The sequence below is a fragment of the Balaenoptera borealis genome, assembly GCF_965194805.1.
Source record: "Balaenoptera borealis genome assembly, chromosome: 20".
NCBI lineage: Eukaryota > Metazoa > Chordata > Mammalia > Artiodactyla > Balaenopteridae > Balaenoptera > Balaenoptera borealis.
In genome coordinates this window covers 20,456,617-20,468,274 of record NC_138879.1, presented here as the reverse complement: position 1 = coordinate 20,468,274, position 11,658 = coordinate 20,456,617, and the positions used below count along the sequence as shown (strand labels likewise).

At 57.4% G+C, this 11,658-nt stretch overlaps 2 protein-coding genes across 6 annotated transcripts; one reads left to right on the top strand and one right to left on the bottom strand.

Moving 5' to 3' along the window:
• Positions 1-19: 19 nt before the first annotated feature.
• On the bottom strand, positions 20-2,388 carry HSPB9 (heat shock protein family B (small) member 9). The gene has a single exon (XM_082371430.1). The coding sequence runs from the start codon at positions 1,937-1,939 to the stop codon at positions 1,256-1,258; it is 684 nt and encodes a 227-aa protein (XP_082227556.1). The 5' UTR covers positions 1,940-2,388; the 3' UTR covers positions 20-1,255.
• Positions 2,389-2,698: 310 nt separating this feature from the next.
• Positions 2,699-11,577, top strand: KAT2A (lysine acetyltransferase 2A). 5 transcript variants are annotated; one of them, XM_082371344.1, is made up of 18 exons: positions 2,699-3,445; positions 3,585-3,708; positions 4,048-4,193; positions 4,292-4,381; positions 4,682-4,863; positions 4,954-5,145; positions 5,985-6,091; positions 6,291-6,401; positions 6,494-6,630; positions 6,725-6,933; positions 7,150-7,276; positions 9,200-9,310; positions 9,632-9,775; positions 10,025-10,139; positions 10,231-10,267; positions 10,350-10,413; positions 10,546-10,630; positions 10,729-11,577. In XM_082371344.1, the coding sequence occupies exons 1-18, from the start codon at positions 2,714-2,716 to the stop codon at positions 10,920-10,922; spliced, it is 2,907 nt and encodes a 968-aa protein (XP_082227470.1). In that variant the 5' UTR covers positions 2,699-2,713; the 3' UTR covers positions 10,923-11,577. The 5 variants fall into 5 exon arrangements, with proteins under 5 accessions (XP_082227470.1, XP_082227469.1, XP_082227468.1 ...); XM_082371343.1 differs by having other exon boundaries at positions 4,048-4,208; XM_082371342.1 differs by having other exon boundaries at positions 4,048-4,208; positions 6,491-6,630.
• Positions 11,578-11,658: the final 81 nt, after the last annotated feature.

Sequence of the window (11,658 nt, the reverse complement as noted above, 5' to 3'; positions counted from 1 at the left end):
CTTCTTTCCCTCTTGCTGATTAGCGGGCTCAGCAAGAGCATCCATATCCTTACTGTGTTTGGAGTGCGCTTCGTTCTGGGTGATGGGGCAGGCCCTAGGGGCCAGGGAAGGGGGAGGCAGCTCTTCCCTCAGCTGGCTGTCATCAGGCTGCAGCGTCCCCTCCCCACCCCCTGACTCACAGCTGGGAGAGAACCCACAGCATTACCACAGCATTATTGTGACAGCCACGAACCCATTGCCCACAGCCCCCTTCCCCGTCGTCCTTGGTCACCCTGACCTCTGGCTCTGAGCCCTGTTCTGACCAAATCACAATGATGAGTATTTGGGGGTGGGGGGTAAGGGGGGTAGTGGGAGGGGATGGAACCAACTTTTTCTGTATTTTGTATTGTATGTTTTCTTCAACATGTAACCAATCAGTATCTTGTCAATATAGTCAGCCGATCGATCCACCTCCCGCTTGTCTTCCTTGTCTTTCTCTGGCAGAGTTTATCAGACCGTAGCCTCTCTAGCTTACTTGAAGTTAATTTAAAATGAACCTCTACATCTTGTTAAACAAAAAGTTTAAAGTGAGGGGATGTTGGTGGTCATGGTAACCAAGAGAAAGAGGCCAGCTGTTACCAGCTCTAACTGGGTGGAGTGGGGTAAGAGTGAGCTGGGGCTGAATCTCAGCAAGGTTGAAGTTGAGGGTCTTGCGTTTGCCTCTCCCCCAGCCCCTCCAGATTATATTGGGGTATGTGCAGTCTGTATTTGAAAATAGTTGGTCTCTGAACACCAGAAACAACCTCTTTGGGGTTTTTTGATTAGTCTGTACTAGGCTCCTGAGAGACGGGGTCCTCTCACCCTCTTCTCTGAAGAGGAAGGAACACCGACGACCTCTGGAACCTTGGACTGGTCATAAGGCCCAGACGGCAGCCCCACACTGGGGCCAAGCCGTCTGCTCCCTAGTCTCTGGGGGGCCCTCTGCTGGTTCTGGAGTCAAGTGATGCTGGGGCCCTTTTGGCCCTCTGCTGCTCCCTGCTGGGGCTGCTGGTCCAAGCAGTGAGCTGAGCTGAGTAAAACAACACTGCCCACTCTCCCCCCAGCTTCCCGGGGGCCAGATTTATCGTGGACCACCACCTTGAGGTGCCTTTCCTGCCCCTCTGGGCCCTCCACTTGGCCTCCCTCTACCTTTGTTCTACCTCCTCCTCTGACTCCAGCCCCAAGAAACGACCACAGACTGAAGCTGTGTTGCTCACTACGGTGGTGGTTTACTGGGTCAGGCTAGTTTGGAACCCTTCTTAGAGCCACGGCTCCTGAGTCTCGAGGCGGGTCCTGTTTGGGCTTCAGGGGAAGGCGGCACCCGGCACTGGCCACGGACGCACAGCTGGCCAGAGGGGGTCAGGCAGCAAGTCATGGCGGCGGGATCCAGGTCCGGTGGTAATGACATTTGCTGGTGCACCTTCTGCGCCACGCGGAAGCCGCTCCCATCCGGGTCACAGCCCTCCAGTTGCCGCTGGCCAGTCACCATCAGGCATCCGCCGTCCACTTGAACCACCAGCTCCTCAGGGGTGAAGCCGTGGGCATACATCTTCATCTGGAAGCCACCCTCCGCATGGACGTTGCCCCGTACAGCTGCCACATCTGCCGTGAGCTGCTGCACCGGCAGGGTGGTCACCTGGTTCTGTTCAGTAAAGGCCACGCTGGGACATCGGGACGCCGACTGGCTCCCGTTGGAGAGACTGCTACCGACCCGCTGCATCCGAGTGAGCAACTGCTGTGGGAGGGCGCGAGGCTCCGAATGCAGCGCTTGGCGCTGGGCCGGGCGGCAGACGCCGGAAGCGGGGGCCCTCGTGGCCCCGCGTGGCTCCGCTCCTGCCCGCGCGACGCCGCCCCGCTCAGGGGGCTCCCTTGGCTTCCGGCGAGGTTGGCTTCCACAGAGTATGGGGTCAGCTGTGCACATGTCCTACCTCCGTGGGTCAGGTTGGCAGCCGCCCTGGCGCCCCCTGCTGCTGCTGCTTTTATCTCGGATACGGCCGCTTTCTCGGGCCCTTCCCCACCTTAGTCACAGAGGGCCCGGCCGCCGGGGCTGAGACTCAACCTGATAGGCCAAAAGAGGCTGGTGGCGCTCGAGCCCAACCCTGGAGCTGTCACCAGCACGGAGCGGAGATGAGATTGAGCCGCCGGGCTCTTGCCCTTCTGAGAATCAGGCCTGGGGGGAAGGAGGACTGTCCCCTGAACAGAGCCATCAGTGTGACCGCGGGGTCATCCATTCTTGGAACGTCCTGCACTTCTCTGACCACGCACAATCCTGCGACACATGGGGATTGGGAGGTGGATGCGCCTTCCTGGTTTCCGTCATTCCACCCCGGGCCTACTGTGGCAGGCTCAAGAGCTGGGCTCTGGGACCACAAAGATGAAGACTTGGGCCCTGCGCTACGTGGGAGGTGCCCACCGTGTGGGCGGGAGAGCCGTTCCGCCCTCCTCTGCTTCTACCCCATCTCCACCTTGGGAGCCTTTTACCTGACCACGGCCATTACTCTGGCGCTCAGTGCTTATAAAATAAATCCTTTTTGTTGAAGTATAACGTACGCAGAGAAAAGTGCGCAAAGAGAACACACCCGTGTAACCACTTAACAGGTCAAGAAATAGAACTGTTGCTGTTTAATCGCCACACTAGGTGCAACTCTGTGTCCCGAGACGTGTGGGATAGGGCCAGGGTTGGGGCAGGAGGGAGATGCGCAAGAAGCCAACTCGACTCCAGGCCCCAGGCCTGCATTTTCACCCTTGGGCTTGGGAGGTGATTCCCCAAACAGAAGCCTGTGTTCTGGGGTACTTCTCCTTGTCCCAAGAGGGCAGCAATCTTTACTATCTTGGAAGCCTTCGACAGAGATTACAAGTGAGGAGGAGTCAATCTGGGGTGCTCGCTCGGGCCTCACTTGTCTGTCCGACATCAAGAAACAGGACAGAAAAGCCTGGAAGCTGGAGGCAAAGGGAGCGACCGTGCAAGACTACAATTCCCATCATGCTCCGGGGCAGGGACGCCTGCGCACTGAACGCCGGTTGCCCATGCGGCCCTAGGGCTGGAAGCGCCGCGCCGCGCTGCGCCGCGCTCCGCTGCGGGGAGGCCATGACGGAACCTTCCCAGGCCTCGACCCCGGCCCCGGCCGCGCAGCCCCGTCCCCTTCAGTCCCCAGCCCCCGCCCCAACTCCGACTCCTACCCTCAGCCCGGCTTCGGCCCCGACTCCGGCTCCCACTCCGGCATCAGCCCCAGCCCCAGCTACAGCCCCAGCCGGGAGCACAGGGACTGGGGGGCCCGGGGTAGGAAGTGGGGGTACCGGGAGCGGGGGTGATCCGGCTCGACCTGGCCTGAGCCAGCAGCAGCGCGCCAGCCAGAGGAAGGCGCAAGTCCGGGGGCTGCCGCGCGCCAAGAAGCTTGAGAAGCTAGGGGTCTTCTCGGCTTGCAAGGTGGGGGCGGGGCCTGGGGTGAGAGGGGGCGGGGTTTGGGGCATCCTAGGGCTTCGGTGGGAATGGGGGCAAAGGTCTGGCTGGGGAACGGCTTCTCACCCCGGGTTACAGGGTTATTGACTGATTTTTCTGCCTCCAGGCCAATGAAACCTGCAAGTGTAATGGCTGGAAAAACCCCAAGCCCCCCACTGCACCCCGCATGGACCTGCAGCAGCCAGCTGCCAACCTGAGCGAGCTGTGCCGCAGCTGTGAGCACCCCTTGGGTAAGGCAGGTAGTGCCCTTGGAGCTGGGGGTGAGGGGGGTGGAGGTGGTGGGTCCTACTTGGACAGGATGACTTAAGTGCCACATAGTTTCATTTCTGGAAGACCGAAGATGCCTCTTAAGGAGGAATTGGTCTGGGAATGTGTATGCCCCAAGGGAGGAGAAAGGAAATCTGCCAACCAGAAGAGACAAGAGGCCACCCAGATAGGAGCAGTCAGTCTCGTTGCCGGTCACGCTGCTTGGAGGGACTGAGGGTGTGTCTTGGCTGGCGATGAAAAGGAGCAGGAAGCCCTGTTGATTTTTTCTGTTCCTTTTTCCCAACTGCCATTTATCCTTACAGCCGACCACGTGTCCCACCTGGAGAATGTGTCAGAGGATGAGATTAACCGGCTCTTGGGGATGGTGGTGGACGTGGAGAATCTGTTCATGTCTGTTCACAAGGAGGAGGATACGGACACCAAGCAGGTCTATTTCTACCTCTTCAAGGTGAGCTTCTTCCAAGTGAGTGTGCGTGGGTGAAGGAGGGAGGCTGGGGGGTCTGCAGCTCTGTGTTCGTTGACCTCTACTCCTCCCTCTTCTTCCAGCTTCTGCGGAAATGCATCCTGCAGATGACTCGGCCCGTGGTGGAGGGGTCCCTGGGCAGCCCCCCATTTGAGAAGCCTAATATTGAGCAGGTGGGATGAGGCAGGTGGCAAGAGGATTGGGGGCATCTTGGAGGAGTGGGGAGGCTGTGTTATCCTTCCCCCCCGCAAGCTGAGGACAGGGGAGAGGTTCAGAGAAAGGAGGATGCTTTGGGCTAACCTCAGGGTGGGCATGGAGGTGGGAGGGGGTATAATTTCTCCTCACAGACAGCTCCAGAGCAAAAGCCCCAGAGAGCCCCCTGCCCTCAGGAAGCACCTACTTTTGGATAAGAAGGCCCTGCTGGCTGCTCACACCTCCTCCCGTTTTGTCCCGTACCTATCTCCCCTTCTCAGGGTGTGCTGAACTTTGTGCAGTATAAGTTTAGTCATCTGGCTCCCCGGGAGCGGCAGACAATGTTTGAGCTCTCGAAGATGTTCCTGCTCTGCCTTAACTACTGGAAGCTTGAGACGCCTGCCCAATTTCGGCAGAGGTCTCAGGCCGAGGACGTGGCTACCTACAAGGTCAATTATACCAGGTAGGTCCAGCCAGGGACAGCATGGGGGAGGCTTGTGAGCCCAGCTTGGGCTTTCATTTACCACCTCCCTGCTCCTCATCCGCTCTGCAGATGGCTCTGTTACTGCCACGTGCCCCAGAGCTGCGATAGCCTTCCCCGGTACGAGACCACTCACGTCTTTGGGCGGAGCCTTCTCCGCTCCATCTTCACCGTTACCCGGCGACAGCTGCTGGAGAAGTTCCGGGTGGAGAAGGACAAGCTGGTGCCCGAGAAGAGGACCCTCATCCTCACCCACTTCCCCAAGTAAGGCTTATTCTGGCCCGTCAGGATCTTGCACCGCGTTCACATCCTCCCTGTGGTCCCCTTTTTTCCAGGAGGGCTTCCTGGATTGGTCCTTCCTCTCACTCCATGAACCTTCTGGGATGTGGGCCTCTACCTGGGAGACTTGCCCAAGGCCCAGATATAATTTGCTAGCTCTTTGCCTTTTCATGTACTAAGTCTGGGGATGACAGGTACATGGCCCGAGTGCTAACACTGCCCACGCCCCTGGTAGACATGACTAACTGTTTCCCACGGGGTGTGGACGCAGCTCAGAATCCTTCTCACCACAGCACTCCAGGAGCTTACACTTGAGGTGAAACCGTTTTCCACCCCTGTCCTAGTCCTTTCTGTCAGATTTTTCTCTGTTCTGCCGCACCATCTTTTCATTTTAAACCTGGCTTACAGCCACCCAGTTCAAGCCTTTCCCAACTAATGCAGGCCCTCATGTGCTCCTCTTGCCACCAGGTGGCAGTAAGAGGTGGCAGGAGAGGGTGGAATCACATTTTGATACCGAGGCCCAGGGTGACTGGACGCCGTGCCTGGCACACAGCACAGGACGGCGTCGGTTCAGACCCTGTCTCCCTGTGCTGCTCACCGGGGCGTGCTGGCCTTCTAGTCTCTGTCCTGGATCATCCTGCCCTCCTACCTTCAGCGAGGGGCTCCCAGAAGACAGGGAGCTGTGCCTCTTCCTTGTCTGAAGGCAGAAGCTGTCTCTGTCTCCCAGTTCCCTGAGGGCAGCCTCCAGGCCTTCCCGTGTCTGGCCCAGGCTGCTCCCTCGGTTGGAGGACAGAGCTGTGGGACAGACTCTACCCTCCCCCCAGATTCCTGTCTATGCTGGAGGAGGAGATCTACGGGGCAAACTCTCCAATCTGGGAGTCGGGCTTCACCATGCCGCCCTCAGAGGGAACCCAGCTGGTGCCCCGGCCGGGTATGTGCCACACACAGTAGGCTTTCTGCTTGGTCCTCCTGGCTGAGCTCAGCCCCTCAGTGGAGGAGGGGCTGCAATTGGCAGCAGTGGGGAAGTACAGGAGGGCTCAGCTGGGGGTGGGAAAATCCGGGTCCCTTAGAGGGACACACCAGCACCTTTGACCTCCATCCCCCGATTTTTTCGTCTCTCTCTATATCAGCTACAGTCAGCGCTGCGGTTGTTCCCAGCGCCCCCATCTTCAGTCCCACCATGGCTGGGGGCAGCAACAGCTCCTTGAGCCTGGATTCCGGAGGGGCTGAGCCCATGCCAGGTGGGTGCTTGACCCCTGACCTCTGCCCCTCATTCACCCCTCCCCCAGCCTCTCTTGCTGTCCCTGGGAGACTTTGCCAGCTTCCTCAGCAGGCGAGAAGAGGAAGCTCCCAGAGAACCTGACCCTGGAGGATGCCAAACGGCTCCGTGTGATGGGCGACATCCCCATGGAGCTCGTCAATGAGGTCATGCTCACCATCACGGATCCCGCGGCCATGCTCGGGCCTGAGGTGGGCAGCCCAGCTTATGGACCAGTTGTGCTGGGGGTGGGGTGGTGGCTCACCACCTGAGACCCCAGCTCAACACCCCTCCTCTGGTGCCCAGACGAGCTTGCTGTCGGCCAACGCCGCCCGGGATGAGACTGCCCGCCTGGAGGAGCGCCGCGGCATCATCGAGTTCCACGTCATCGGCAACTCGCTCACACCCAAGGCCAACCGGCGGGTGTTGCTGTGGCTCGTAGGGCTGCAGAACGTCTTCTCCCACCAGCTGCCACGCATGCCCAAGGAGTACATCGCCCGCCTCGTCTTCGACCCGTACGTCCCCAGGAGAGCCCAACCCGAGGCCACCACACCCGGGCACCTCCTCCTTGGCCTCCCCACTGCTCCCCAGGCCTCTTTCTCCAACCCTGGGCGATTCTCGCTCCTTAGTTCCCAGCACTGTGTACAGCTCAGGCCTCTGGGGTTGTTGTGGGCTCCTGGGGAGCATTTGGGGGACAGGTAGGGCCTGTGACCTGACCCTTCTCCCCTCAGGAAGCACAAGACTCTGGCCTTGATCAAGGACGGGCGGGTCATTGGTGGGATCTGCTTCCGCATGTTTCCCACCCAGGGCTTCACGGAGATTGTTTTCTGCGCTGTCACCTCAAACGAGCAGGTCAAGGTGAGTCCATGCCCCTGGTCCCAGCTCCATCCCACCCCCTGCTTCTGCTCTGGACGAGGTCGGAGCAGCACAGTAGTGACACAGCTGCCCCCAACCCTTCTTTTAGTGGCCAGACAGTTCTTCACACCCCCACAAGGTGGCAGTTGTACTTTGATAACTGGATTAAGGAAACACCTGTTGACATATGGCACCCCAGAATCAGTAACACTTTTATTTTGTTTTTTTCTAGTTTTATTGAGATGTAACTGACATGTAGGACTGTGTAAGTTTAAGGTGTACAACCTGATGATTTGACTTACATACGTCGTGAAATGATGACCACAGTAAGTTTAGTGAACATCCGTTATCTCTTATAGTTACAAAATTAAAGGAGTAGGAAAAAAAATGCTTTTTCTTTGTGATGAGAACTCTCCAGATTTACAGTAACACTTTTAAATGGACCTGTATTTCTCTCGTCACAAGAATGTTCACATACATTGGGGAGTTAACTTCTATAACAGCACCCTATGCTGGGTGATAGTCCTGGTTTCTGTCCTTTAATTGTCACAGTAGACCCACTAGTAGGGTCCCTGGTTGTCCTGTTTTATTTTTTTACTTATTTATTTTTTATAAATTTATTTATTTTATTTTTGGCTGTGTTGGGTCTTCGTTGCTGTGCGCGGGCTTTCTCTAGTTGCGGCGAGCGGGGGCTACTCTTCATTGCGGTGCGCGGGGTTCTCATTGCGGTGGCTTCCCTTATTGCAGAGCACGGGCTCTAGGCGCGTGGGCTTCAGTAGTTGTGGTGCACAGGCTCAGTAGTTGTGGCTCACGGGCTCTAGAGCGCAAGCTCAGTAGTTGTGGCGCACGGGCTTAGTTGCTCCGTGGCATGTGGGATCTTCCTGGACCAGGGCTCGAACCCGTGTCCCCTGCATTGGCAGGTGGATTCTTAACCAGTGCACCATCAAGGAAGCCCTATTTTTAAATTTTTTATTTATTTTTTTAATACTCTTTTTAAAAAATATTTATTTATTGTTTATTTGGCTGTGTTGGGTCTTAGTTGAAGCATGCGGGATCTTCACTGTGGCATGCAAACTCTTAGTTGCGGCATGTGGGATCTAGTTCGCTGACCAGGGATCAAACCCGGGCCCACTGCATTGGGAGCGTGGAGTCTTAGCCACTGGACCACTGGGCAAGTCCCGTGTCCTGTTTTGTTTTTATTTATTTACATTTTAAAATGGTGCAGCCACTTTATTTTATTTTATTTATTTATTTTTGGCCACGTTGTGCAGCTTGCAGGATTTTAGTTCCCCCACCAGGATCAAACCCACGCCCTCTGCAGTGAAAGTTTGGAGTCCTAACCACTGGACTACCAGAGAATTCCATGGTTGCCCTGTTTTACATAACCCAGATCTGCATGGTGCCTCTTTGGTCCTGACATGTGTGGAAGACAGTCTCTTTGGGGTTCAGATATTGTGATGAGTGGGGCCCTTGTGATTCCCCCTCCCCTTTCCTCCAATTCTGAGGCCCAGGGACTGGGAACTAGCCGCCTGAGGACCACAGCTTCCTGGTTGGGTTTAGATGCAGGCCCTCCCTGCCATAGCTGGCCGCCTGACTTGGACACATTTCCTAAAATAGCTGAGTTTCAGTTTTTTTTCTGTAAAATGGAGGTAACGATAGCTGTTTCATGGGTTAACTTGAGGATTGCTCTGTAAAGAACCAAGCACCACACCTGTTCCAGAGTAAGCGCTTAGAAATCCAGCATCCTTCACTTTTCTCCCCATAAACTCCCCTTCCTCTGCCAGTCGCCTTTCCTCCTACCTGACTTGGATCCCCTGGCTATTCCCACCTCCTTTCCAGTCAGCTCCCTCCCCTGCCCTCCTGAGACCTCTCTAGCTGCAGTCCTGCCCCCTCCCCCCTGAAAAGCCCTGCCCCCTTCCCCTGCAGGGCTATGGGACTCACCTGATGAACCACCTGAAGGAGTATCACATCAAACACAACATTCTCTACTTCCTCACCTACGCCGATGAGTACGCCATTGGCTACTTCAAGAAGCAGGTGACCCTCACCTCACCCCGTTTGCCCACTGCCTGGGGACAGGGGTCATTCTGTTTCATCCCCAGTGTGGATGGAGTGGGAGTCCCTTCGTCTCCCCTGTCCCATCCCACACCGGTGGGGAAGTCCTTCACGCCTGCATGCCTCCCTCCTGCTGCTCCAGGGAAGGATAGGGTTCTCTAGGGCAGCTGGGCAGGCTGGGAGAGCTGGGAGGTTCTAGGGGTGAGTCGGGGTGGGGGGTTAGCCAGCCTGGAAACATTCCAGGGACAGATTCAGGTTGGAAAAGGCTTGCCAATGGATTGGTCGTAACTCTCCACGCCCTAGGGCTTCTCCAAGGACATCAAGGTACCCAAGAGCCGCTACTTGGGCTACATTAAGGACTATGAGGGGGCGACACTGATGGAGTGTGAGCTGAACCCTCGAATTCCCTACACGGAGCTGTCCCACATCATCAAGAAGCAGAAGGAGGTGTGTGTGCGTGTGCACGCGTGCACTCACACACATGCACGTCTCCGTGGGGCTTTTCATGAACGTGCACTTGAGGGTGAACACGTGTGGATGTGTACCACGTGTACATGCATGTGCGCATGTGAAGTGGGATGGGCCAGGGTCTTGGTTCTTGCTCTGCCTCTTAGGGGAAATTAGGGGGGCCTGACTGTGGCCTGGGAGGGTGGTTCCTGGAGCTGGGTTGGCCCCTCAGACCCTTCCTTCCCTCAGATCATCAAGAAGCTGATTGAGCGCAAACAGGCGCAGATCCGAAAGGTCTACCCCGGGCTCAGTTGCTTCAAGGAGGGTGTGAGGCAGATCCCTGTGGAGAGCGTCCCCGGCATTCGTGAGCAGGGGTCTTGGCTGGGGAGGGGGTGTACTGCTTGGGGTGTGGACAGGCATTCTTAGGGGTGTTCTCCCGACTCCCCACTTTGCAGGAGAGACGGGCTGGAAGCCGCTGGGGAAGGAGAAGGGGTGAGTGTTGTGTGGAGGAAGGGGAGGAAGGAGGGGGAGGCAGAGGGCCCAGGAGCCTCAGACGCGGCCTCTCTTGCCCCAGGAAGGAGCTGAAGGACCCAGACCAGCTCTACACGACCCTCAAAAACCTGCTGGCCCAGATCAAGGTGGGGAGACCAGGCTCCCTTCTGGGGGTCCCTGTGCCAATGGCTGTGGCTTTCTGACCCAGGGTGGGGGGTAGCTGTCTCGAGCTGGGCGGGGGCACAGTGGGCCTGGCCTCAGCCCGGCTCTCTCTGCAGTCCCACCCCAGTGCCTGGCCCTTCATGGAGCCCGTGAAGAAGTCGGAGGCCCCAGACTACTACGAGGTCATCCGCTTCCCCATCGGTGAGGACCCTCCGTTCCAACTCCTTCCTCCCACACCTGCTCAGGCTCCCTGGGCCATGCAGCCTCTGAAAACCGTGCCCTTCTCTCCTGCTGCCCAGACCTGAAGACCATGACAGAGAGGCTGCGCAGCCGCTACTATGTGACCCGGAAGCTCTTTGTAGCTGACCTGCAGCGGGTCATCGCCAACTGCCGCGAGTACAACCCCCCGGACAGCGAGTACTGCCGCTGCGCCAGCGCCCTGGAGAAGTTCTTCTACTTCAAGCTCAAGGAGGGCGGGCTCATTGACAAGTAGTCTGGCTTTGGACCTCGGCCTCAACCTGGAATGTCTCCACCTCGGGTTCTGATCTAATCTCTGGGGTGCCCTTGTGCCCAGGTCTGCCTCAGTTTGAGACACTCCAGCCAGGGGCCCTCCAGCCCCTGATCCTGCAGCCCTTTCAGGGCCTTGGGGCACCCCCAAGCCTGCAGCTCTGTCCCACCCTTCATTGTGTCTGACCTTGGGAAGGGGTCTCTCAGGTCTGGGGTTCAGCCCCTCTAAGAGTGGCTGGTGGCCAGAGGATGAACAGCCCTGTCCAGCCCTGGTGGCCCCCAGTCCTGATCCCCCCTTCTCCCCACCACCACCCCCCCAACACACACAGACACACACACACGCACACGCACACGCACACACACACACACACACACACACACACACACACACACACTCCCCCAAGCTATGGAGTTTTGGAGTCCTGGCCCTGGCCCAGGTCACTGTTTTCCTCAAGGGCAGGATCGCCAACTTGAGCTTGAGTGAGGGGGCTTCAGGGGTTGGAAGTTCAGCCTGGACTGGAGGGGCCATGCCTCACCCTGCACTGTTCTGTTTGTCCCCCAGGGGTGGGGGGCATGGGGACCATTCATTTCCTGGCATTAATCCCTTGGAGGGAATAATAAAGTTTTGGGGTTTTTTTCTCTGTGTGATTGTTTCTTCAGTAGAATCCCTGGCCTTAGCAGGCTGACCCCGTTCTGCCAATACCGCCTGCAGGCTGGGGCTG